This window comes from Pleurodeles waltl, chromosome 10 (genome assembly GCF_031143425.1).
Source record: "Pleurodeles waltl isolate 20211129_DDA chromosome 10, aPleWal1.hap1.20221129, whole genome shotgun sequence".
Lineage (NCBI taxonomy): Eukaryota > Metazoa > Chordata > Amphibia > Caudata > Salamandridae > Pleurodeles > Pleurodeles waltl.
In genome coordinates this window covers 6576832-6604171 of record NC_090449.1, presented here as the reverse complement: position 1 = coordinate 6604171, position 27340 = coordinate 6576832, and the positions used below count along the sequence as shown (strand labels likewise).

The 27340-nt window shown below is 47.9% G+C and overlaps 1 protein-coding gene across 6 annotated transcripts in view; it reads left to right on the top strand.

Annotated features, from left to right (window-relative positions):
- Window positions 1-27340, top strand: part of IKBKG (inhibitor of nuclear factor kappa B kinase regulatory subunit gamma) — a 111655-nt gene that overhangs the window by 18153 nt on the left and 66162 nt on the right. For 4 of the 6 annotated variants that reach the window (XM_069209325.1, XM_069209324.1, XM_069209322.1 and 1 more), the window contains 4 exons: window positions 282-483; window positions 4321-4526; window positions 14727-14840; window positions 15507-15698. In XM_069209325.1, the coding sequence (XP_069065426.1) occupies window positions 300-483; window positions 4321-4526; window positions 14727-14840; window positions 15507-15698 (696 nt within the window). In that variant the 5' untranslated portion in view covers window positions 282-299. The remainder of the gene's footprint in view (window positions 1-281; window positions 484-4320; window positions 4527-14726; window positions 14841-15506; window positions 15699-27340) is intronic. The other 2 variants (XM_069209327.1, XM_069209326.1) reach the window with 1 other exon arrangement.

Sequence of the window (27340 nt, the reverse complement as noted above, 5' to 3'; positions counted from 1 at the left end):
TTCAGAAATATGTTTACCTTTTGCTGGTTAAAGGTGGGACTGCCCCTGCATCTCTGAAAGTTATTTTTCAGAGATTGGTTGGACCTTGTTTCCTGGCAGACATTCCCTCGGTTTGTGGCTCAGTTGTGTAGTACTTTGTGTTCTCAAAGTTTCATTGATCCTAGTTTAGGGCTTGGTTGAATTGTTGTTGCAGATCTTCCCTCTCTGTTTTCAGAGCACTGTTGCCTCTTGAAGTGGCTTCAATGTTCCGCTTACTTCAAACTGTCTTGTTGTTGTTTCAGAACTTGATGTGACCTTTGATGAATGTTACCAGGAAGAGACTTAGCCCTGAGATGGTGCAGCCGAGCGGGAGCCCGGGCAGTGACTTCGATATAACTGGAGGAGCGTCATCCTTGGGCAGATCGGCGATGTTGCATCTTCCATCAGAGCTCGTCAACCATGAGGCCTTCCAGCGCCTCCTGGTGGAGAATCAGGACCTCCGAGGTAACACTTGCAGCCCCAGGATTGCTCTACTACTGCCACCTCATAGCTAACACTCAGCTCTAGGATTGCTGCAGCTCTTCCACCTCTGAGCTAAATACTCACAGACCCCTGTATTGTTATTCCCCTGCCACATTAGGCATAACCCTTGCAGGCTCCAGATCGTCGTGGCCTCTGCCACCTTGGGTGTAACTCTTGCAGCCCCCAGATTGTAGTACCCTCTGCTATCTTGGCTGTAACCCTTGCGGCTCCCTGATTGTTGGGTCCTCTGCCATCTTAGCTGTAACCCTTGCAGCTCCCTGATTGTTGTGTCCTCAGCCTCCTTGGGTGTAAGTCTTGCAGACCCCTGCTTGCTGTGCCCTCTGTCACCCTCGGTGGAGCCCTTGGAGCCCCCAGATTGTTGTGTCCTCTACCACTGTGTGTGTAACCATCGAGCCCCCAGATTGTTACGCTTTCTGCCACTGTGGGTGCAACCCCCACGGGCTCCTTATTGTGGTGCCCTGTGCCACCTTGGGTGTAACCCTCGCAGCCCCAGATAGATTGTTGTGCCCATTGACACAGCGAGTGTCACCCTCACATTACCAGATTATTGTGCTCTCTGCCACCTTGTGTGTAACCCTTGCAGCCCCCGGATTATTGTGGCTTTTACAATTGCTGCCTGCAAGTTTATAAGTCCACACTACCTTGAGTGTTACACTCACTGCTCACACACCCCTCTTTCTTATGGTGCCACACTCGCAGACCTTGAAATGTTGTATCCGTGCCCCCTCAAGTGTAACACTCAAAGCCCCTCCATCTGTGTTTCCCAGACAGTGTGTTTCGAGCCGTTTGTTAGTGGGCTTTGAAAGTCAGAGCAGTAAATGGAGGCCTTTAAATTCTGTGTGTATCTGGTCACATTTACTGAGCTGCAAAGACAGAGGTCAAATATCAGCAGCTGGCTTCTGACAAATAGTTGCTTTTTTATTTTAACATGGGGGTTGGTGTTTACTTTTCTTTCTCTGACTGCACAGTGAGAGGAGGTTTTTAAACAGGATTGTGTGAGTCTTGCTCGACTACAGGGACTGTGGAAGGAGCGGCTGTAGCGTCTTATGTTTGCACAGTGCGCTGTGCACATCCTGTAGCTAAGAAGCAACAGTTAAACCTCTTTTCCTCATTCTAAAGTGTGACAGAAACAGAGATTTTAATGGGATCAAAACCAATCAAGACGCTCTACTTGGTGATGCAGAAATAATCACTGAAACCCAATTTCCAGACATTATAGTTTGTGCGCTGTATAGTTCTATCAGTAGGAATGTGCGTCAGCAAATGCAGTGGCCATTTGAATGGAAAATCTTGTCTCTGTAAATGCCACTACATTACCACACCATGCTTTAGTTACATTAATGTATTGCTCGCCCCATGTCCATTAAAGGTAGGCGGGTGGCCAAGGTTAGTCATTCTGAAAATTGGGTCATGGTTCTAAAAAGTTTGGTAAGGATGCACGGGATCGTTCTGTCCTTCGCTTCTTGTTTATAAACCACTCTTCCCCTGGTTTGTGCTGTCTGCCACTTTTGGAGTAACACCAGCATGACTTTGTTCTAATCATTCCCTGGCGCTTACCCCACAGTCCGCGCCCAGCCCTTGCCTCCTAAGGGCCATTCCATTTCTTACCTATATTCCAGCATTGCAAGTGCATGAAAACGGACCCTCTTCTCTGCCGACACCCACCTGTTCTCTTCAGACTACCCCTTGACGCATTAAACATAGAACCCCCATTCTCGGCGCACCCTGCGTGCTCTTCTGACTGTGCTTTAACAATGTCACCCTCACCTACTGCCAGAACTAAACCTCTCATGCTCTGGCCATGCTGTCACCTCGTCCATCCATCAACCTTATCAGCCACCTGACCTTCTTCACTCCGTATTCAGAAGAGCGCCCTCCATCATTAGCACCGCACCCACCCCTCATTGCTCGTTCTGTCTCCTACTGTGCACTGCAGTTCCTCTGGATGCAGAGATCGCTGCTCACGTATAGACACACACACCATGTATTCTCAGTATGATTCTGTCCCACACGTGTTCACATTCCTATAGTTTGAACTTGGTTCCTTCTGGCTGCAGACGTCCTCACTGACGTGCACCATGTCTTCTCAGTATGCCTATTGCACACGTGTGCCCGTTCTGTCTATATGAACTTTTCTCTTCTGGCTGCAGATGTCCTTGCTGACATGTACACCACGTATTCTCAGTATGCCTCTGTTCCACACATATGCATGTTCCATCTGTATGAACTTTGCTCTTCTGGCTGCAGATGTCCTTGCTGACATGTACACTGTGTGTTCTCAGTATGTCTCTATTCCACGCATGTGCACATTCCTTCTGTGTGAACTTTGTCTCTTCTGGCTGCAGATGTCCTCGCTGACATGTGCACCAAGTGTTCTCAGTATGCCTCTTGCACCTGTGTGCGTATTCCATGTGTATGATCTCTGTCCCTTCTGCCTGCAGACATCCTCTCAGTATTCCTCTTGCACCTGTGTGCGTATTCCATGTGTATGATCTCTGTCCCTTCTGCCTGCAGACATCCTCTCAGTATGCCTCTTGCACGTGTGCCTATTCCATGTGTATGATCTCTGTCCCTTCTGCCTGCAGACATCCTCTCAGTATGACTCCTGCACGTGTGCCTATTTCATCTGTATGATCTCTGTCCCTTCTGCCTGCAGACATCCTCTCAGTATTCCTCTTGCACGTGTGCCTATTCCATCTGTATGATCTCTGTCCCTTCTGCCTGCAGACATCCTCTCAGTATGCCTCTTGCACGTGTGCCTATTCCATGTGTATGATCTCTGTCCCTTCTGCCTGCAGACATCCTCTCAGTATGACTCCTGCACGTGTGCCTATTTCATCTGTATGATCTCTGTCCCTTCTGCCTGCAGACATCCTCTCAGTATTCCTCTTGCACGTGTGCCTATTCCATCTGTATGATCTCTGTCCCTTCTGCCTGCAGACATCCTCTCAGTATGCCTCCTGCACGTGTGCCTATTCCATCTGTATGATCCCTGTCCCTTCTGCCTGCAGACATCCTCTCAGTATGCCTCTTGCACGTGTGCCTATTCCATCTGTATGATCTCTGTCCCTTCTGCCTGCAGACATCCTCTCAGTATGCCTCTTGCACGTGTGCCTATTCCATCTGTATGATCTCTGTCCCTTCTGCCTGCAGACATCCTCTCAGTATGCCTCTTGCACGTGTGCCTATTCCATCTGTATGATCTCTGTCCCTTCTGCCTGCAGACATCCTCTCAGTATGCCTCCTGCACGTGTGCCTATTCCATCTGTATGATCTCTGTCCCTTCTGCCTGCAAACGTTCTCGCTGGCGGACCCCACATATCCTCAGTATGCCTCTTGCACACATATGCACTTGCCATGTGTACGAACATTTTCTCTTCTGCCTGCAGACGTCATGTGTATGCCTCTTGCATGCGTGTGCACGTTCCTCCTGTGTGAACTGAGTTTAGTATGGATCAAGAGGAAGGGAGGCCTAGAGGATGGGACATGCCGGAATGTTTGATATTGTGATGGGTGAAAAAGCTGGCTATATGGGGAATAAGAAAAGGAGGACACAGGGTGAAGAGAGCGGAGTAATGCACAAGTAACAAAATCGATAAAGGAGGATTAAACCAAGGATTTCAAGTAAAGGAAGCAGTTGGGAAAGAGACTGTGGTGCAGGAAAGGGTAACCATCAGGCAAGAATTAGCTTCTAGGAAATGTGAGTACAATCGGTAGAGTAAGCTAGGAGTGATGACTGAGCCGCCTATGAGCCCACAGTATGTTTCCTGCTGTCACCACCCTCCTTGTCGTTGGCAGAGGCCCTGCACCAGAGTAACCGCATGCTGCGTGAGCGCTACAATGAGTTTGTGCACTTCCAGACCATCCAGAAGGAAGAGAAGGAGTTCCTGATGCAGAAGTTCTCGGAAGCACGACAGACCGTGGAGAAGCTGCGTGCAGAGAGAGACAGCCTGCGGATGCAGATGGATGAGCAGTCCAAAGTGTTGATGAAAAGCACAAACCAGGTAAAGCTGTGTGTACTGCAGGTGATGTGTCCGGCACTAATGGGGTGGTTAAACCAAGTCTCGCCCTGTGCTACTCCACAGTAGACTAAACGTGGGACAAAATGCTGCTGCTTACTCACACTCTTAGCTGTACTGTTTACAGACGTGTGTTTTGCGATGAGAGAGACCGCAGGCATCCAGTGCACAAATGATGAGGTCGGGGCAGGGCAGACAGCCGAAGCTACTATGGTAAGATGCCGTAAACCCAGAGAGTTAAATTTAGTTAGTCGACCTTAAGCCCTTCGCACCCCCTGAAAGCTTCACACTGAGTCTGCATTGCTGCAGAACAGAAGGCAAGGAAAGGTCCTACTCTTGTGAGCTGGTCTTTAAACCTAAACATAAAAAGTGACCAAAGGGCAAGGCCTTATGCAGTTCGCTTACCTGAAGAAAGGAGTTTTTATTCTTTTCCCAATAAAATTGATTATCAAATGTGGAAAAAGAATGTAGAGCAATAACTCTGGTCATGGCCCACCACCAAATTAGTCTACAGAATTGTGCAGCCTGACTAAATATTGGAATCCAAATCTGTACTTCCTGCACTGCCTCGGCTCCGAGCAGCAGATGTATGACCCAGTCTCTATGAAAGGTTGGTTTGCAGCCACTAGCCAGCAAAGCCCCCAATCAGGCGTTTGCCCTAAACGTACTTCTGACCACTGGACCAGCTGTAAAAGGCAGAGCCTGATGGCAAATGTGCATTGAGAAGGCCTCCTGTGGTGGGAGAGTTAAGGGAGTTCTACTAATCCGTTTGTTTCTGAGGTTGCTGTAGTTGGGGTTTTACTGGTCACCTTGATAGACTCAGATATCACACAAAGGTGAGAGATCTGTAACTCCTAAATCCACCAGTGGCGTTCAGAGTATTCCAATGGGAGATGGCACTGTCCACGCAGATGCCCCTTCTATCACTGGGCATAGGATGAGCAAGGAGAACAGAAAACTGCACAAGTCCTGGGGAAGCAACGGCGAACAGTCAAATGGTAACTTCTTCTGACCTATTTGTTAGATTTTTGATTCTGGTTAGGCCCTGGAACCAGAGCGGTCTCTTCCATTGACCCAGCCAATTTCCAAGTCCAGGGGTTTGTGTCAATTTGAACCTCAGGAACTTTGAGGGGGAGTAGACATGCTGCTCTGCTCCGTTCCGTGGCACTAATGTGAGCTTTCTCCTGGGCTGAATGTTAATTGGCTCCAGATTAGAACACCCTTGCTAAAGGAGGAGACCATCCTCCAGGAAATACGAGAAGGTAGTTTCATGCTAAGAGGGAACCACCAGCCCACCAGCTCCTCTTCAACCAGGGAACTCGCTTACCAATGAAACACAGCGCATATAATTTCCATGCATTTCCCAGACTTGGCTGAGGTCTAAAGACCCCAGTTATGGAGACAGTATAAAGGCAGATGGAAGGGAGCTGGTAGGCAATCCCTCCTTAGGGTACAGGTGAAAGAACTTCCACCCCTGAATAACGATTCATGTTCCCATCGTAGTATGACTGCTTTAGAGCAGCAGTAGTGTCTTCCTGAAAAATAGAAGAGCACTTTCGGGTAACCCCACTCAACATCCCAGCCCAGTTCAAATGAGCCAAGTCCCTTTGAAATGGAGAATTATTCATGGGCTCGCATGACCGCCCAGCTTATTGCGGTAGAAAAACATGGGACTATCCAGAAAAAAAGCCTCTGGGCAGGCAGCATGGCTCGCCACACACTGGCCTTCCTCCCAGCGTAGATGGTTTGTTATAGGTCTGTGCGCAGGGAGGCCATATAACATGTTCAGTGTTGCTGGCGGTAGATGGACGTTAGCCAATATTTTTTTAATACATGTTTAAAGTGGCACTTTGGTGGCTGTTACAACGTACACTGGATTATAAATTGGTTAACAAACTGCTGATAGTTTTGGCCTGTCCACATGGCGGGATACTAATTTAGCAGAAGTGTTTTAGTTATTAAATGAGCAACCCTCATGCTTTAACAGTGCCACAGAAAGCGTGATTTGATAAAGACCATGGATACCTAGTAACCAACCAGAACAATGCTTTCAGTCTACATGCAATATTTGAATCTAAGATGAGATTGATGGTGCAAAAAAAAGTTACCTACCCTAAAGAGGAGCTTTGCAACTTAACTATGTTATACTTTCTTCTGCAACCGACCTGTCCCTCCGTGAGTTAGGAAGGGGAGCACAGAGATAACTCATTGCTCATGAGTACTGCTACCTGCAGAGTCCTCACCTTAGAAAATGTTTCCCGGTGCCAGACTCTGTCTTGAAAAATGGAATTAGCTCCTGAACACTAGCAGTTGACACCGCAGCTCCAACTGGGCTCCTCCCTGGTTGTGACATTATTGAACCGCACATGGTGCCACCCTAGGGCTCTGATGTCGGTTCCTTTATTTCTGCACCTAGTTGCTCTCCATTACAAAATGATTTTAGATATTTTTCTATTGTTTAGTAGGGTTCTCATGACACCTAACAGTGGGCACTGCACCTTCACCCTCCCCTGGGGCTATTCATGTTCACAGTTCCTTCTTTTCACTGTCTGTAGAAAGCTGGGCAGGACCTTCACACCTAACCTGCAGAAAGCAGTGGCACCTCTGTGGGCCCCATCCTCTCTCTAGGTCCAAAGACATGGTCTTTTACCTGAAGAAGCCTTCTCACTCCAGGTTCAGGGCTCAACTTCCTTTGAGCATCAGTCCTACTCAGGGGATAGCCCTTTGAGTTGGTGAATTTGCTTCCCTCTGCAGTGCCCTATTTTGGTGGATGAGAAGCAGACATTGACTCCCGAGTCTGTTCCGGCTCTGCGTTTGGCATTGCGGGCTCCCGCTTTAACAGGGACTTTCACCCGTGCTTTATTGATTACATTGCCCTCTCCTCTGGCTCCATGTTGTGCGCCTTCAAGGTCTCGGGCACCTGCTTCTCCTTCTCACCAGGCATTTCCTGGCAGCTTTTTACGCAGAGTTGGTCGACTGTGTCCATGAGCCGGGTGCCGCCTGCTTTCATGGCATGAGGATGCTGGTAGAAGAAAAGTGCTTACAAAGTCCCAAGATGCACAGTCGCATATTAGCCCACAGGCTCAATCCATTTTATTCAAAATAAACTGCTGGTCACCAAATTCTTAACATAAAAATCTTTAATGCTTCAAAAATTAATTTGCTCTATGCAGTTTGTTTGCTTCTGTCAAAACATCAGTTATTTTGAATGGTATTTTATTCAATACGTTCATGACTTGAATGTGTTCCATCATCAAAACTCCAAAACCCACTGCACTTCGGGTCAGCATGAGCCTTTATCGGGGACGCTATAAACCGAAAAATAACCATTTAGCAATTCCCTGGTAGTGGGTGACAGTATGCACACCGCATGAGCCAATGTGAAAAAATCTAACAAGGTAGTTATGTGGAAAGTGTCTTGCCGCATAAACTGATTCCCATCATACAACTCTATCACACGTGTGCAAGTAAAAAACCAAGCTTCTGGTAGTAATCACTACCAAGTGATACCTATTGTTACCAAAGGCTCAAAATATCACAATATCAACATCAACGGTGGCTAGTAACAGGCTATGCACTGTGCCAGGTCAATGCCACCATGCGACAAAACTGTAAAAAGTCAACCATCACGAGCTTCAAAGTCCCCATGTACAAATGGTCGTAATTGTATCAGAAACGACGTGCCGGTAATGTATAACAATTAAATTATAGAGTTTGCCTCGGCTCCTTATCCCTGTAAATTCAGTGGAACCAGTGTAAATATCTGACATTTCCATTTTTCCATTCAAGCCATTCAGTTGTAAGGTATCCAACCGCCTGATCTAAACTATCTCTCTTTGTTGAAGTTTTTTTATCTGTTTCTAATTTTAAGTTTAACAATTTCGAGAATTTGAAATCTGCGGGCTAATTTGTGATAGTGCGTCTTGGGACTGGTTAAGCAGTTTTCTGCTACCAGTACCAGCATAATAGAACTGATGCTCACATGGACAGAGAACACACCAAGACAGCATGTCCTATTTTTTTTTTGAGTACATGATTCTGACTTCGGAGTCATAAGGTTGAGTGCCTGTATCGGTCTTCAACTTGAGCCTGATTTCATGTCGACATCAAGTGTAGTGTAACAGATGGTCTCATTTCTGACTCAGTTCTCAGGACATATGGATCGCTCTTTGTTTGAGACGCCCAGGGTTCTTATTCAATCCTCAGTTGAGAATTTCATTGCTCAACGGTAGAGATGGATTCATTCTGTTCTTTCTGGGACTGTGAAAAGGTTTCTCAGGTTCCCAGAACCCACACGTTCTCGGCGCCTGTGGTGTATTTATGCCTGATTGCCTATCTGCAGTCCCTTCAGAGGGCTTTACATCCTTCATGAAGTTTTTGAGCAAAGGGTAGAGGTCCTGGACTTGTTTCTCTAGGTCAGAATGTGTGTTGCCTTTTAAAGAGGCATTGTTGAAGACACTCTTCTACGCAAGCTGTCTACTGTGAAGTGGCTTGTCAGTACTGACGGACCTTGGGGCAACCTGACATTTCTGTCCCGTCACCTGGCTACAGTGGACCAAGGCTGCAGGTTTCTTGTTTTATTTGCAGCAGTGCTGCTCCTGCATTTTCATTCCAGCCGATGGGAAGGGTTTGTGGATTAAATTGATGGAAAAGAAAATGTGTTGTGTAGTGTTTCCTCACTCCTCTAACACCATGTGTCTGCTTCTGCGTTTCTCCCACACACTTTAAGATGGTACATCTGAGTGCTCCTCTTTTGCCGGATTACATCAGAGCCCACTTTGCCGCAGGGGTACATGATGGTTTTGGAGTTGCCAACCAACTCCTTAAGTCTAATCTTGATACTGTAGACTCGTGGCTAGATCTGTGGGCTCCTTAGTGTTTCACAGCCTTGCCTGGCGGGCTCCTTGTGTCTTTGTGGCGATGTCCTCGAGCGATCTAGTTGCTTTCAAGATTCTACTGTGGACTCGCTTGCATCAGGAGCAAATTGTGCAAGTACGCAGATATCCGCAATTGTTGTGTGTATTAAGTGGTACAATAAATTCATGACATTTAAAAAAAAAGTTTGAAAATGTTATATCTGTAGTCCGTTAAGGACGGTTATCTATAATCCATAGTTGTGTATAAGAGAACACATAACGCAGTATGATCACATTGGCATATAATATGTATAGATGTTGATGGTCATACTGAGACTGGGCGTAAAGTCAATTCAAAGAGTATTACACTTTTGAGATTATATCTCCCTAGAATATAATCTTATGAGGCTGTAGAACTCATTAGAATGTCTGTCCTTGAATTTAAGACCGACAGCAGGTGTTCATGCCATGATCCTGCGTTGGTGAGACTCGTTTCTGAAGGGATTTTCGTTTGTTATTTTTGCTTTTCAGTGCCATGAATTTTGTAAAAGTATTTCCTATCTATCAGCACCTACACTGGACATCATAGCAAGCTTTTAAAATTTGGATGCAGTCCAAAGCAAAACATCAGAATTTTGACCATATTTTTATTTTGCACAATCCACATAACACGACAATTGTTCAAAATTTATTTTTAATTAAAATAAATAGCAATATTGAAAAGAAATTACTCATTACTGCAACTAATTACGCATATCTCGCAAAATAACTCTCCCTGAGTTTGGGAGACGGACCTCTGCAGATCTGCAGGTTCCTGGACCATGGCTGGATATCTGGACAGAGCCCAGGTCTAGCAGGAGAGAGTTATATATCCCCCCACTGCCAACCCCTCCCCATTACCCGCTCCAAACAACCTCCTGTGCTGGAAAACCAAAGGACTCATCAAAGTGAAATAAACAACAAGATACTAATTAAGGTGAAATAAAACTCAAAGGGCTGATTAGGTTGAAGTTGTTTCTCCAGCGTTATCCAAGTTTCTGTTTTTTTATGCTCCTTGTGGGGCGTCTTGTGCTGATGAAATAACACCCACGTCCCCTCTTTATCAGGTAGGATATTACCCGTCTGCTTCTTGCTCCGCTTATTGTGAGAAATGTCAGTATTGCCTTGATAGTTTAAAGTAAAATGGAGTTGGTTGAAACAAGAATATGTGCTATTGATTCTTTTTAAACTATGCATTGACTTCATGTTCACAGCTGATCACATAATGAACTGTAATGTGAGGTGCACTTTTTAAATTTACTAACTGTGGAATGAATAAATTACAGTGATTTTAATATATTGACGCAAAGGCCAGAATAATAGCTGCTTTGTAATTAGAACCTGCTTTGTCAGTCAGTGGCGGTCCTTCAACACTGATTAGATGCTTCTGCGCTTGGTTAATAGACGTTTGTCTGGGTGTACTGCTCGTCTCTCCGCACTGTTTGAAATAGGGGTCCAGTGTTAATTGGCCATGTTTCTGTACTCATCGCATGGTGGATCTCATTTTGCTTGAGAATATAGGGCCATATGTAAGAACACTTTTTCCCATAGACACAGAATGGGTAAAAACCTTTGCTACATCTGGCCCATATTTCCTTCCTTGACTGATGAGTGTCTAACTCTTCTTGCTCACGGATTGATCATAAATCAGTAGATTCTATGATACTCATTGATTCACCAGTCATGTTCTTGTTTCATTGAGTTGCCAGTCATGTTCTTGTTTCATTGATTTGCTAGTCGTGTTCTTGTTTCACTGATTTGCCGGTCGTGTTCTTGTTTCACTGATTTGTCGGTCGTGTTCTTGTTTCATTGATTTGCTGGTTGTGTTCTTGTTTCACTGATTTGCCGGTCGTGTTCTTGTTTCACTGATTTGCCAGTCGTGTTCTTGTTTCACTGATTTGCCGGTCGTGTTCTTGTTTCACTGATTTGCCGGTCGTGTTCTTGTTTCACTGATTTGTCGGTCGTGTTCTTGTTTCATTGATTTGCCGGTCGTGTTCTTGTTTCACTGATTTGCCGGTCGTGTTCTTGTTTCATTGATTTGACGGTCGTGTTCTTGTTTCACTGATTTGACGGTCGTGTTCTTGTTTCATTGATTTGCCGGTCGTGTTCTTGTTTCATTGATTTACCTGTCATATCCTTGTTTCATTGATTTGCCGGTCGTGTTCTTGTTTCATTGATTTGGCAGTCGTGTTCTTGTTTCATTGATTTGGCAGTCGTGTTCTTGTTTCATTGATTTGGCAGTCGTGTTCTTGTTTCATTGATTTGGCGGTCGTGTTCTTGTTTCATTGATTTGGCGGTCGTGTTCTTGTTTCATTGATTTGACGGTCGTGTTTTTGTTACATTGATTTGACGGTCGTGTTTTTGTTACATTGATTTGACGGTCATGTTTTTGTTTCACTGATTTGACGGTCGTGTTCTTGTTTCATTGATTTGACGGTCGTGTTTTTGTTTCATTGATTTGACGGTCGTGTTTTTGTTTCATTGATTTGACGGTCGTGTTCTTGTTTCATTGATTTGACGGTCGTGTTCTTGTTTCATTGATTTGACGGTCGTGTTCTTGTTTCATTGATTTGACGGTCGTGTTCTTGTTTCATTGATTTGACGGTCGTGTTCTTGTTTCATTGATTTGACGGTCGTGTTCTTGTTTCATTGATTTGACGGTCGTGTTCTTGTTTCACTGATTTGACGGTCGTGTTCTTGTTTCATTGATTTGCCGGTCGTGTTCTTGTTTCATTGATTTGCCGGTCGTGTTCTTGTTTCATTGATTTGCCGGTCGTGTTCTTGTTTCATTGATTTGCCGGTCGTGTTCTTGTTTCATTGATTTGCCGGTCGTGTTCTTGTTTCTTGTTTATTTTAAAGCTCCCCTCACAACTGTGGGCCTGAGTTAGATCTTGGCGTACTGGTTACTCCCTCACAGCAGTGACAGATATCCCGTCCGTGGATATATAAGTCCCATTATATCCTATGGGATTTATATTTTGGTGGACTGGATATTTTTCACTGTTGTGACGTAACCTGCCCGTCAAGATCTCAATCAGGCCCTATGCATTTGGCACAGCGACTGATTGGTGGTTGACTCTCCCTGTATTGATCATTGATTGGTAGTGATCATGTTATTACTGATACGTTGGCATTGTATGTTGTTGTCCTGTAGCTCTCTCTTGCCAGGGAGTCGTTGGCACCTGAACCTCATTGGAGGCGGTCTGTCCTCGTTCTTGGATTATTGATCACTGGCAGTATTATTGTAGCACGTAGTGCAGGTCACCGTACTCTTCTTATGGAAGATTCCCCCTCCCAGGATGCCGGTGGTGAGGGGACCAATGATTTATTGATGGGTAATGTCTGTGATCATCATTGAGTTACTGCCCACAGTTTGCAACCATGTGAAAATTAAAGTGAGGAAAAATATGACTAGGCTGTGAGACACCAAGATGAATTTGGGATTGTTATGACGGTGAATAAATTAGGGCTAAGTCTGTGTTTTACACATCACTAGTGAAGTGTTTGGTACTGGAGACCTCCTCTCAGTATTGGTTCGCATGGAAGCCTAGTTTGAAGTATCAGTTCTTGGATGCAGCATCTAAGGCACTACTGGACACAGTCCATAGCGTGGCCACCAAAATGCAGAATCTCTTAAACCCCAGCTCAGCAGTTGAGCCGCTCGGCTATGCATGTGTACACTGAGAGTCGGAGGTGGCATGGGGGGGGCGGGTAGGAGTACAATGGATAGGAGGTCCACCCCGAGCGAGTGATTGTGGTTAGACTTAGGTAAGCATCCTCCGATCACCTTTTCTGCGTTTTGATACACCCAATAGAGAACAGACAGAGTGGAGGACTTTTCAGAAGCACTAAAGTTCCTAAATGAGACCATGCTGTAGTAAGGGATGCAGATTTCAGCAGAAGCTCCCTCTATGTACTGAAGGTCGCAGCAGGAGAGATAAGAATGGCTTTTTTATAGAAAGTTCAATAACTTCCAGGAGTAGCCTGAAAGGGCCTGAAACCGCCTCCCTCCACACAGTGGGCTACAGAGAAAAAGTAGATGAATGGAAAGCCCAAAAACGTGTCAGGAGTGGTAGAACCACTATTTTGCCTCACTCTGTTTTTTTCTTTTTCCCTAAAGCACGGCGAAGCTGATAAGAAGGACCTGACCTTTTATCTATGCTTTAAAATGTTTGCTTTTTTATACAGTAATGCGAAGCAGGTTGTGTCTGTTTTCTGTCTTCTGATTAAGGCGGATTGGACGTTATTGAATTTAGCTTTTCTCGCTTCCGCATGTGGTTGAAGATGTTGAACATTGTACGGTTGTAGACATGTATTTCTACTTTAGAGCATTGGTGAAATGTGATGGCAGTATGTGTTGCCAAGCATTAAATGAAGATGTGTAATTCGTTTTTTGTGAAGTTTGTTTTCTTTTTGTCTTGTTGATCCTGTGAACGCTGATTGATGGTGGAGCTTGCCTCTCTGCATTATTTTGGCTTGTTGGTCGGTGATAAGCTGGTTGCAGAAAGAGCTTCTTAGTTCTGTTAACAATTGGTGTTCGCGTTGCTTATCTAATTCTACAGTGTGGAGTTGTTGAGCAGTGATTGGCTTTGCTTGTCATTGTACTGTTGATAATTGGTGATTGACTAAATGTCAGTGCAGCTGATCTAAAGGCTGGATATTTGGCTTGCTTTATGTAATGTGGAAGATTGTAGGTCGTTGTGTGTCCGGTTGTGTCGCTAAAGCCTTCATTCTATGGTGAATTAGTAGCCCAAGGTTTTGCTGAATGCGTCACTTACCTCGTTTTTATAAATTATTGCTGATCATTGATTGGCTAGTTGTGTTTCTAAAGTCTTGGTTGAGAATAGGTGGCCAGGGAGTGGCTGGGCATGTTTATGTAGTTAAATATTGTTGAATGTTGTTGATCTGTGGCTGGCTTCTTCGGTTTCTTGCCTCTATATTTTGTGTGGTTGTTGGCCAGTGAGTGTCTGGGGTTTTCATCTGTCTGTCAGTGCTGTGCATCAGGGTTGGCTGGGTCTGTTGCATGTAATTGTGTATGCTGGGCGTTGTTTATCTGTAATTGGCAAATGCTCTTCTGTCTCTTCTGTTGCCTATTGCTGACCAGTACTGGCCTCGATGTCTTGTTCGTCTTTTAATACTCCTAAGGATTCGTGATCAGAGATTGGATCCTTGGAGGACTTGATTCTGTGCATTGGGGATTGATTCTGCATCATTGATTGGCAGTGTTGCTTATGTCTCTGCACGCTTGAGGGTTACTGATAAGTGATTGGCTGGTTGTGCCTGTATACAGGATGACGCCACTCCGGAGACGTCGCTGACTTCCTATAACACTATCACTCCAAGCATGTTTGTGTGCACGAGGCTGCAGGGGACACACATGGAATCGTTGACTGGAGGGGCACAGGTGAGAGTGCTAAGGCCATCGTAACCAGAACGACCTTAGGTATGTGGAATCGGGGAACGGGATTAGATCTGCCCAGTTAACTTTTTCTGTGGGACTGATCAATTGCAGTAATGCTTGAATGCTGTGAGCCCTTTCATCCACTTTCAGCTGTGCAGGATGACGACTGTCAATGGTAGCTTATTTCCGGAAGCAGCCGCAGCTGACAGTGTGTGGCACTTGGCAAACCTCAGTCCGTGCATTCTCGACTACTCCAAGCAAGAGCTGGTGCAGGAGGGCGCTGGCCTGCTGCTGTGGCTGTCTCTGTCAGTAGCTGGTGCAGTAGTGCATGAACAGGGTGTGCCTTTTGGGGAGCTTCTGCCCTCTGTTGACCCCATGAGGCTGCTGTCCGGCCGGGAAATGCATGCTTGACTGCAGAGGAGATCGCACCCTTTGTAGTTAAATCTATCCTAGCCGGATGTGCTGTAGGGAGGCGTGTGTGTCGTAGTTGGCAGTTTCCTAGAGATGAAGATACTTGTGCATGTTCTGTTCTGAGATCCGCAGTGTACCCATGAACTCGGATTGCTGCATCTCTTTATTCCTGTTCTTTTGGACAGCGAACTCAACAAATATGCCCGCCCCCCCCCCTTGAAATCTGAGTAAATGTCTGCCTCTTCCTACAACCACCAGGTCGCAGAAGGCGGCACGGACTTCGTACAACTACTGAAGGAGAGAAAAGAACAGCTGGAAGAGAACGTCAGGCAGCTTCAAGAAAATAACCAGAAACTCAAGCAGGAAAAGGGCGACCTACTCACAGCATACCAAGAGCTTCAGACGAAACTGGCCCAAAGTCCTCCTGGGGAAGTGGGCACTGGAGCCGAGGTAAGAACAGAGCAGTCTGCTGCAAGCCAAGAATGACAGAGCAAAGGGAGGCGCGTGTGCCTGCTTGAGCGCGTGTGCCTGCTTGAGCGCGTGTGCCTGCTTGAGCGCGTGTGCCTGCTTGAGCGCGTGTGCATATTTGAGTGCGTGTGCCTGTTTGAATGCGTGTGCGTGCTTGCCCCCAACAAAAAAAGGATAGCAAGCACCTAGACGCCGCTGGAAAGTGGCGAGTGGCATAACGCCAGTCCGGTTGACCTGCTGTTGAGGTATGACAGATTGTACTGGGGAGATGGAGTGGCCAATGAGGCTCCTCCTTGAGATCTGCAGAAAGAGGGGAGGAGCTAGTCACTGAGGGAAAGATTAAGGATAAACAACAACACCTAGATCGAGAAGTTCAAGGGCGCCCAGCAGTCTGCCTCTCGGAGGGGCTCCGTTAAACCCTTTGGAGCCACTGTTGCTCCCGGGGTCTCTACCAAGTGTCTGGTTGTGGCTAATCACCTTTGCAGAACAGCATCCACTTCTTCACGCACCATGACAACCGGCTGCTCGAGAGCAGCTGCAGGCAACACACTCAAGGAGCTCCAACCTGCTCCACGGCAGAGCGTTCACCATAAATGCAAAGAAGTCCCACCTTAACCACAACAGATCCAGCCCTTCTTGGGCTCGATACTAAATGCAGCAACAGGGAACGCATCTCCTACCAGCAGAGGCTGAAGGCATCCCAGCAGCTTCTGCCTCTTTTTCAGCCACTAACTGCAAGAACTGTAATAAAGCTTTGTGTTTTATGGAATCCTGCATATCAGTTGTGCAACACTGCAGATTACGCATGCGCCCACTCCACCAGTGCATTGCATTGTGATGTGGTGTTCTTTAAGGAGGCGAGTTGTCAACTCTTTCTTAAATTAGAGCAGTGCTGGGGTGGTCTTGATGAATATGGTAGGTTGTTCCAGATCCTGGGTGCACAGATGGAAAAGACCTGCAGTCTTGTATTTCTGTTTTTTACACTTCTTAGTCTACGGTCTGGTGGTGCCCTGGCTGTGAGTGTGCCGAGAGCCACCAGATGCTGAGCGTGTCTGCAAGATAAGCAGGTGCTTCTTGTGATGACTTTGTCAATGATGTAGATGGTTTTAAAGATTGTGAAGGCCAGTAAGGGCATCCAATGACGTTCCATCAGGATGGGGCGGAGGGATATGTGGTCATATTTCCTCAGGCCAGGGCTAAGACTTTCTGTGGCGTGCAGGATGTGTGGTGTCTGGAATGCCACAGAGCAGGTACGAGAACAGACAGTTCGTCCAGCTGTTCTGAAGTCACTTTCTGGAAGAAACTTTTTATTTCTTTAGAAGAGGGTGCAGGTATCAGGCCATCTTGTTTTTTGGCAGTGTGTTCCTTGAGGGAGAGGTTGGCATCTAGGGTGTTTACAAATGGCTTACATTTGGTGATAGTTGGGGTTCGAATCCTCAGGTTTCACATCTTTGAGCCAGGTTTGTACAGTTTCTTTGTTGTTCTTGGCAAATAAGAGCATTTCTTTTGTGGTTGGTCTGAGCTTCAGTTGGGCGCTGGGCATCCAGGTGAGGATGTGTGCAGATGGTGTTTGAGATGCAGATGTCTGAAGCAGAGGAGGCTTTTGAGTGGCATGTTAGTGAATCGTGGTGCTGTTATCTGTGAGCAGACCGTAAGCTCCAGATGGTGAAGATGACTGAAGGCCGCATGGATCCCTGGGAGACTCAACAAGTGATAAGTATATTTTTTGGACCTGGAGGTGCCCGTGTGAACAGACTGGTGTTGGTAGGGAAGGTAGGAGGAGAACCAGGGATGGACCTTGCAGATGAATACAGTTCAAGATTCCAGGGTACGTATGAGGGTGGCATGGTCGACTGTCCCCGGCAGCTGCGAGGTCCAGCAACATCAGGTAGCAGCGGTTCTCTTCGTTTGTGGTCAGCAGGTTATCGTCTACGATGTTTCAAGTCAGTCTCTGTGCTGCAGCGTAATCTTACGTCAGACTGCTAGTCATGCAGGAGATGGTTAGCAACAAGGTCGTCTTGGAGATTAACATAGATTTCTGAGTTTTTATGCGTATTCAATGGGCAGTGGTTGGAAGCCTGACTAGAAATTACTGCATAGGCTGTGGCTTCCATGTTTAAAGAAGGTAACGGATATCTCAAAGATGACGACGACCACACAGAGTAAGATAATGAAGGATGTAAACTTTTGTTCGATGGCACATGTGGCTGTAGATGCATGTGCTCTGCATACTCCTGCCATCTAGTGTTGTGTCCGGATGTGTGCAAGTCGTTTGTCTTTGAAGAAGCTCCTATAGTCACGAGGTAAAGTGATTCCACCTCTTTGTGATATAGCGCATGGGCATTGATGCAATAGTTTTTTTCTTTTTTTTAACTGTGTTTTATTGATTTTATGCAATGACAGAAGTACATAGACTAAACATACAGTGTGTGCTGATAGTGTCATCCATATTCATACATGTGAAGTACATCTCAGAGGCAGTGGTTGACATATTGTACACATCATCTTGGAGTTGGCAAAGTCTACCACCCCAGCTGTAGGTTAGGTGCAGCATATATGTGACCAAGGCTACGTAAATGTCATATAGTAAGGAAACATTATACCCACACATGGTACTCAAAAAGTGATTCAACCATTAGTGCAGTCCGCAATGAATCCCCTGTGTCCGGTTCCCTCCCAGCACTTGAATCGCTGTCCTCCTGGAACTTGGCCAACAATTGTGCCCATATCATTACCGCACTTGCTGCTCTGTCATTAGTGCAAAAGGCTCTCATATGGTGTTCCTCTGAGACATCCCACTCCATTAAGTCTCGCAACCAGTGTTCCAGCAGGAGTACCCTCGTGCCCATCCATTTAATGACTACCCATCCCTGTCAGTAATAAAGCCAACTGAGCAAGTCTATAAGGAATGTTACGGCCCTTGAGGCGTTACCACTCCCAACAAGCAAGCCAATGGTGATACTGATATCCGAATCCCAATGGCCTCTACTATGCGTGGCACAGCCTGCCCCCAAAAATTCAGAACTTTTGCGCACTCCCACGTAGATAGAGAAAGGTGGCCCCAACCTTTCAGCATCTCCCACACTTTGGTCCACTGGCATAATCTGTTTTATTTAGACTATAGGATGCGAAATATGTGCGATGCACAAAACGAAAGTGCAATAATTGAAACATGTTATTGCTAGATATTGTCCTCACCATTCCCAACGCATTCTCCCAGTCCAAATCCAAGATCTGTGGTCTCCAGTCTTTCTCCCATGTGCTGAGATCATAGGGTAATCAGGTGGCGCACCCCCACCCCCACCCCAACCAATAAGGCCATTTAGTTCCACCGAGGACCAAGTTGCTGCGGGGAAGTCCATCCAAAGTTCTCTTGCTACAATCTTTAGTTTGGCATAATGCAGGAAATGGGCCTGTCAACCCCAAAGGAGTCCTGTGCCTCTAGAAACTTAATAAATGCTTCTCCAGTGTATATATCACCTGCACGCAGGCCTCTTCCCTGCCTCCAGCGCTCCATGGACGTATCCACATCAATATTCCTAAATGGGGCCAGATCCCATAACTAATTCCCTGCTCAAGGGTCGCCTGCGAATTATCTTCTGGACCTCCTTCTCCCACAGTCTTGCCGTGTTTTGAATCAAATACGGGACCACCTGGAATATATCACTGGACACCAGAGAGATCTCCACTGGTTCCCCATCGAGAAGAGGATCAACTTCAAACTCCTCGTCCACGCTTACAAGACCCTCCACAACCTGGGACCCACCTACCACAACCACCATGTCACCTTCTACCGCCCCATCAGACCTCTCAGCTCCTTTCAACATGCACTTGCCACCGTACCCCGCATACGGAAGACCTCGGCTGGAGGAAGATTCTTCACCTACCTCGCAACAAAGAGCTCAAACACCCTCCCTATCTGCCTCAAGGAGTTACTGTAGGAAGGTAGCCTCTTTCTAGCCTTGTTACCCCCACTTTTGGCCTGTTTGTGAGTATATATCAGGGTGTTTTTACTGTCTCACTGGGATCCTGCTAGCCAGGGCCTAGTGCTCATAGTGAAAACCCTATGTTGTCAGTGTGTTTGATATGTGTCACTGGGATCCTGCTAGCCAGGGCCCAGTGCTCATAGTGAAAACCCTATGTTGTCAGTGTGTTTGATATGTGTCACTGGGATCCTGCTAGCCAGGACCCCAGTGCTCATAGGTTTGTGGCCTATATGTGTTCCCTGTGTGGTGCCTAACTGTATCACTGAGGCTCTGCTAACCAGAACCTCAGTGTTTATGCTCTCTCTGCTTTCTAAAATTGTCACTGCAGGCTAGTGACTAATTTGACCAATTCTTCTTGGCACACTGGTACACCCACATTATTCCCTTGTATATGGTACCTAGGTACCCAGGGTATTGGGGTCCCAGGAGATCCCTATGGGCTGCAGCATTTCTTTTGCCACCCATAGGGAGCTCAGGCAATTCTTTCACAGGTCTACCACTGCAGCTTGAGTGAAATAACGTCCACATTATTTCACAGCCATTTTTTCACTGCACATAAGTAACTTATAATTTACCTATATGTCTAACTCTCACTTGGTGAAGGTTAGGTGCCAAGTTACTTAGTGTGTGGGCACCCTGGCACTAGCCAAAGTGCCCCCACATCGTTCAGGGCAAATTCCCCGAACTTTGCGAGTGCGGGGACACCATTACACGCGTGCACTATACATAGGTCACTACCTATGTATAGCGTCACAATGGTAAATCCGAACATGGCCATGTAACATGTCTAAGATCATGAAATTGTCACCCCAATACCATTCTGGTATTGGGGAGACAATTCCATGATCCCCTGGGTCTCTAGCACAGAACCCGGGTGCTGCCAAACTGCCTTTCCGGGGTTTCCACTGCAGCTGCTGCTGCTATCAACCTCTCAGACAAGATTATGCCCTCCTGGGGTCTGGGCAGCCCTGGCCCAGGAATGCAGAACAAAGGATTTCCTCTGAGAGAGGGTGTTACACCCTCTCCCTTTGGAAATAGGTGTGAAGGGCTGGGGAGGAGTAGCCTCCCCCAGCCTCTGGAAATGCTTTGATGGGCACAGATGGTGCCCACCTCTTCATAAGCCAGTCTACACCGGTTCAGAGATCCCCAGCCCTGCTCTGGTACAAAACTGGACAAAGGAAAGGGGAGTGACCACTCCCCTGACCAGTACCTCCCAGGGGAGGTGCCCAGAGCTCCTCCAGTGTGTCCCAGACCTCTGCCATCTTGGATTCAGAAGTGTTGGGGGCACACTGGACTGCTCTGAGTGGCCAATGCCAGCAGGTGACGTCAGAGACCCCCTCTGATAGGTTCTTACCTCTCTTGGTAGCTAAACCTCCTTTTTTGGAAGCCAAACCTCCTTTTCTGGCTATTTAGGGTCTCTCCTCTGGGGTATTCTTCAGATAACGAATGCAAGAGCTCACCAGAGTTCCTCTGCACGTCCCTCTTCGACTTCTGCCAAGGATCGACCGCTGACTGCTAAGGACGCCTGTAAAACCGCAACAAAGTAGCAAGAACACTACCAGCAACATTGTAGCGCCTAATCCTGCCGGCTTTCTCAACTGTTTCCTGGTGGGGCATGCTCCGGGGGTCATCTGCCTTCACACTGCACTGGAAGCCAAGAAGAAATCTCCCGTGGGTTGACGGAATCTTCCCCCTGCTAACGCAGGCACCAAAAGACTGCATCACCGGTCCTCTGGGTCCCCGCTCCTCCTGATGAGCGTAGTCCCTGGAACACAGGAACTCCTATCCACGTGACTCCCACAGTCCAGTGATCCTTCAGTCCAAGTTTGTTGGAGGTAAGTCCTTGTCTCCCCACGCTAGACTGCAAACCTGTGTACTGCGTGATTGGCAGCTGCTCCGGCTCCTCTGCACTCTTCCAGGATTTCCTTTGTGCAGAGCCTAGCCTGGGTCCCCCGCACTCCATCCTGCAGTGCTCAACCCTCTGAGCTGGGCTCCGGTGTCGTGGGATCCTCCTTTGTGACTCTGAGCCAGCTCCGGTTCACAAATCTTCTTAAGTGCCTGTTCGGTTACTTCTGCGGGTGCTGCCTGCTTCTGTGGGGGCTCGCTGAGTTGCTGAGTGCCCCCTCTGTCTCCTCCTCCAAGGGGCGACATCCTGGTCTCCAGCAGCACCCAAAACCCTCTACCGCGACCCTTGCGGAACACTTCTGCAACCTTCAGCCCGCCGTGGGACATCTTCCATCCAAAGGAGAAGTTCCTAGCTCTCTTCGTTGTTGCAGAATCTTCAGCTTCTTCCATCCGGAGGCAGCTTCCTTGCACCTTCATCCGGGGTTTCCTGGGCTCCTGCCCCCCAGGACACTATCGCGACTCTTGGACTTGGTCCCCTTGCCTTGCAGGTCCTCAGGTCCAGGAATCCATCTTCAGTGCTTTGCTGGTTTTTGTGGTTCTTGCAGAATCCCCCTATCATGACTATTGTGTCCTTTTGGGGTAGGAGGTGTACTTTACTCCTACTTTTCAGGGTCTTGGGGTGGGGTATCTTGGACACCCTGACTGTTTTCTTACAGTCCCAGCGAACCTCTACAAGCTCCCATAGGTCTGGGGTCCATTCGTGATTCGCATTCCACTTTTGGAGTATATGGTTTGTGTTGCCCCTAGACCTATGTTCACCTATTGCATCCTATTGTAATTCTACACTGTTTGCATTACTTTTCCTACTCTTACTTACCTGTTTTGGGTTTGTGTACATATAACTTGTGTATATTACTTACCTTCTTACTGAGGGTACTCACTGAGATACTTGTGGCATATTGTCATAAAAATAAAGTACCTTTTATTTTTAGTATATTGTGTATTGTGTTTTCTTATGATATTGTGCATATGATATAAGTGGTATAGTAGGAGCTTTGCATGTCTCCTAGTTCAGCCTAAGCTGCTTTGCCATAGCTACCTTCTATCAGCCTAAGCTGCTAGAAACACCTCTATTCTACTAATAAGGGATAACTGGACCTGGCACAGGGTGTAAGTACCACAAAGTACCCACTATAAGCCAGGCCAGCCTCCTACAGTTACCATCCCTACCTTAATTCAGGAAGGACCTTAAGACCTGGCTCTTGGACTGAAGCTCAGGGGACCGCAAAGCCTTGAGACCCTCACGGGTGAGCAGTGCACTTACGAATACACTGATTGATTGATTACAGTGTTGCCACCAGTTTCAGTTCCCAGGAGCCGTTTCTCCCACTTTTCAGATTGTGTGAGCTTCCTGGAAGCGTGTTGTAGATGTGCGGCGTAATAGTATGACTGCTAATCACCCGTACTCCAATTCCCTTTTGAGTATGGACAGCGCCACCCTGCTACATATACCTGCCCGTATGACAATCACCAACAGGCTATCCATTCTGTGAAAAAATCTATTCCGTAGTGGAAACAGGGAGTTTTGGATAAGATTCAGACAGCGCAGAAGGAAAGACCATCCTAGCAACTGCGGCATGGCCTATCAACAAGAGCGGAAGCTTATTTTGTAATTTGATGGAGGTTCTCTTTACCCATTAGTACCCTGTCCACGTTTTTACAATGATGCTCCTCCTCAGTGTGTATGACCCAAATCCTTAGGTATCAAAATCCGTTCACCTCCCCTCGGAGACCCACCCCGGTCAATTCATCTAGTTGTCCCCCAATCAGGCCGCCCTAGGGAAACAGAAAGGACTTGTGGATATTAATCCTGAGATCCGAAACCTCTCCAAAAGAGTCCAACCACTGCATTAGGATTGGAACCGATTCTTCGGGTGTTTGTACATACACCAGTGCATCGTCCGCATATGAGATAACGTGTGGCATTTCCCACCGTGACCCCGCAAGGTTCTAGTTCCACTCTTTGCAATAGTGTAAGAGGCTCAGTTGCCAAGGTGAATAGAAGAGATGAGAGGGGGCACCCCTGTCGCGTGCCCCTACCCACTGGCCAGGCCTTCGAAAGTTTACCTCCCACCCTAATGCATATGGAATGATCGGTATATAGGAGCTGTATCCAGACACAGAAAATGGGGCCAAATCCCATGCCCTTCGGAACTGCCATCAGATATGTCCACCCCCGTGTTAAACACCTTTTCGAGGTTGGGGAGACCAAGGCCATCTCATCCTTCCTGTCCATGGCACTGTGTAACGTGGGTCAGCCTACGAAAGTTATGCATGGTGCTACCTGCAGGCATAAAGCCGCATTGGTCCTCATGGACTAAGCCCCGGACCACCCCTCTCAACCTAGCTGCTAATATTTTGCACAGTATTTTGAGATCTGTACTTAGCATAGTTAGGGGCCTGTAAGCCAAGCGTCCCGCAAGGCTTCAGCTTTAAGCAGACTATCCCTTCCGCATATTTGGAGGGAGGAGGTGTCTCTGCTTCACCTCCATATAGATCTCTAGTAGTTTCTCTCTAAGAGTAGAAGAGAATACTTGATAGAATTCCACAGGGAATTCATCACCGCCTGGAGCTTTGGACCTATTAAGTGCCTTAATTGCTGTATCTATTTCTTCCAATGTTGGGTCCCTCTCCAGTTCCTGTGCGGTCTCCCTTGATACCTGAGAGAGTCCCGCTCTAGCCAGGGACCTATCTATTCCTCCAGTCTCATCCGGTGGTCCAATATATACCAACTTAGTGTTTCAACAAGACTGATAGGACTTCCCACTTCTGTGTATGCAGAAGGCTCTCCGGGCCCCTTATGGATAAAATAGGTGGTGTCTTTGCTTCCCGTTGAAGAATCCATCCCATGAGCTTCCCCGATTTGTCCCCTTCTCTGTGCAGTAGGTGACGGTAGGATCTCAATACAGTTTTGTCTAATGTGTCCCAAAGGGAGTGTATTTCCCTACTTACGTCTAGGTTCCTTGCGTAAACATATGACTCCCCTATCTCTTATTTTTTAGGTCAGCTAGCTGGTCCTCCTGTTTCTTCCGGTCTGCTATGAGGCACCTACGTACTCCGCAGATCATCCCAATACATTCCTCCTCACTACAGGCTTTAAAGCCTCCCACTCAGGAGCCCTTGTGTCCCTTGTCTCCCAGTTCCCAGTAAGATAGGTCTCAGTAGCTGTCCGGAAGTCCCCCCTACAAGCCACATCTGTGAGGAGGTATAGAGGCATGCACCATGTCCTTCCCCTACTCTGCTGGTCACCCTAGATGAGTGTCAGTAGTGTCGGCGCATGATCAGACTGGAACCTTGCCATACGCGTCACCTCACTTATTCGCACAATATCTAAACCCCCCCACCAAACAACAGTCCAACCGACTGTAAGTGTGTGTCTGAGAGTGATATGTGTACTCGCGACATTCTGGGTATAACTAGCGCCATCCATCCAGTAAACCCACGTTATGCATCCCCCTTCTCAGCGATTTCACCATTAACGGTTTAGTTCCCTCCTTAGGCAGGTAGCGATTTCCTGCCCCATTCAGGACACAATTGAAGTCTCCTAAACCCCCCAAACTATAGGAGCTTCTACACTATCCACCAGCAGGTTTTGCAAACCCTCAAAGAAAGTCCTGACATCCACATTGGGATCATATGAAATTAATAATGTACCCTCCTTACCTGTGTTTAAAAGGAACTCCTGGGGCCATCCAACTGGCCACTCCCCAAGTGTATGAAGAACAAGAAACAGTAAACAATTGACCCCCCAAATTGTTTTGCAACTTGTGCATCTCCTTACCCATACAATGCATTTTCTGAAGGTAGGTGATTTGAATGTGAGTGAAACCTGTATTACTTTGAACACCTCTGCAACCCTCTGATATTCCAAGTAACGATTTTAAACCAATCAACCATTATCATGGTAGAATCTGAAACCAAACTCTCTTCCCATCCCTGCCCTCCAGCCGTCTGACCCAAGCCCTGCCCCTCAGGTATTTGTTTGTACCATAGATAGCTCCACACTGTTACAACTTTCAGTGAAAAAAATCTCGCAAACAACTGAAAACAAACAGAAGGCACCCCTCCCCCACCCTGGATATGCAGCATCTGAACAAAACTTCATACTGCAAATCCAACTGTACTTTCGCTGTCAGGACCCACACCCTAACCCTACCCTCCCCAACTGTGGCCTAACCCTACCCTCCCCAACCGTGGCCTAACCCTACCCTCCCCAACCGTGGCCTAACCCTACCCTCCCCAACCATGGCCTGCCACTATCATGGAGAGGTAACTGTCTAAGGAACTGCCCCAAACATAATATTATGCCTATTATTCCCTTTGTTCCTCTTCAGCTTCCCCAGCCGCTGCGGCCCCTCCCGCCTCCCCCCTCCACCTCACCGTTCCGTTCCCTTTGTTCCTCCTCAGCTTCCCCAGCCGCTGCGTCCCCTGCGGCCCCTCCCCCCAGCCTTCCCATTCGTCCAACCCTCCCTCCTCCCAGCTGCCACCCCACCCATTTATGGAAGCCGCGGTGCGCCAAAGTCAAGCCCATCTGCGCCAAGACCGCGACCAGCGCTAGTCCCCCTGGCCCTCGCAGACAAGCCTACTCCCCCCTCATCCTCCACTCACTCAACCTAGGCCCTCGCCCCACCTGCACCCTTTCCAGCCCCACTAACCCTACCCTCCTCAACCATGGCCTACCACTATCATGGAGAGGTAACTGTCTAAGGAACTGCCCCAAACATAATATTATGCCTATTATTCCCTTTGTTCCTCTTCAGCTTCCCTAGCCGCTGCGCCCCCTGTGTCCCCTCCCGTCTCCCCCTCCACCTCACCGTTCCGTTCCCTTTGTTCCTCTTCAGCTTCCCCAGCCGCTGCGTCCCCTGCGGCCCCTCCCACCTTCCACCTCACTGTTGCGTTCCCTTTGTTCCTCTTCAGCTTCCCCAGCCGCTGCGTCCCCTGCGTCGCCTCCCCCTCCACCTCATCGCTCCGTTCCCTTTGTTCCTCTTCAGCTTCCCCAGCCGCTGCGTCCCCTGCGGCCCCTCCCGCCTCCCCCCTCCACCTCACCGTTCCGTTCCCTTTGTTCCTCTTCAGCTTCCCCAGCCGCTGCGTCCCCTGTGTCCCCTCCCGTCTCCCCCTTCCACCTCACCGCTCCGTTCCCTTTGTTCTTCTTCAGCTTCCCCAGCCGCTGCGTCCCCTGCGGCCCCTCCCGCCTCCCCCTCCCCCTCCACCTCACCGCTCCGTTCCCTTTGTTCCTCTTCAGCTTCCCCAGCCGCTGCGGCCCCTCCCGCCTCCCCCCTCCACCTCACCGTTCCGTTCCCTTTGTTCCTCTTCAGCTTCCCCAGCCGCTGCGTCCCCTGCTGCCCCTCCCCCCAGCCTTCCCATTCGTCCAACCCTCCCTCCTCCCAGCTGCCACTCCCCCCCCCCCCCCCAGCCCCCCCCCATTTATGGAAGCTGCAGCACGGTCGCGCACTGGCGTGCCAAAGTCAAGTCCATCTGCGCCCGTCCGTGCCAAGACTGCGCCCAGCGCTAGTCCCCCTGGCCCTCGCAGACAAGCCTACTCCCCCCTCATCCTCCACTCACTCCACCTGCACCCTTTCCAGCCCCACACACACTCATGGCCCCTTCACTTGCATAACCGGTCATTTTTCCTGCTCCTCCCGCACACCAACCACAGTGACCCCCCCCAGACAACTCACATAACACCCCCAATGCAACACACACCTGCTCTGCCCCACCCCCACCTACCAGCCC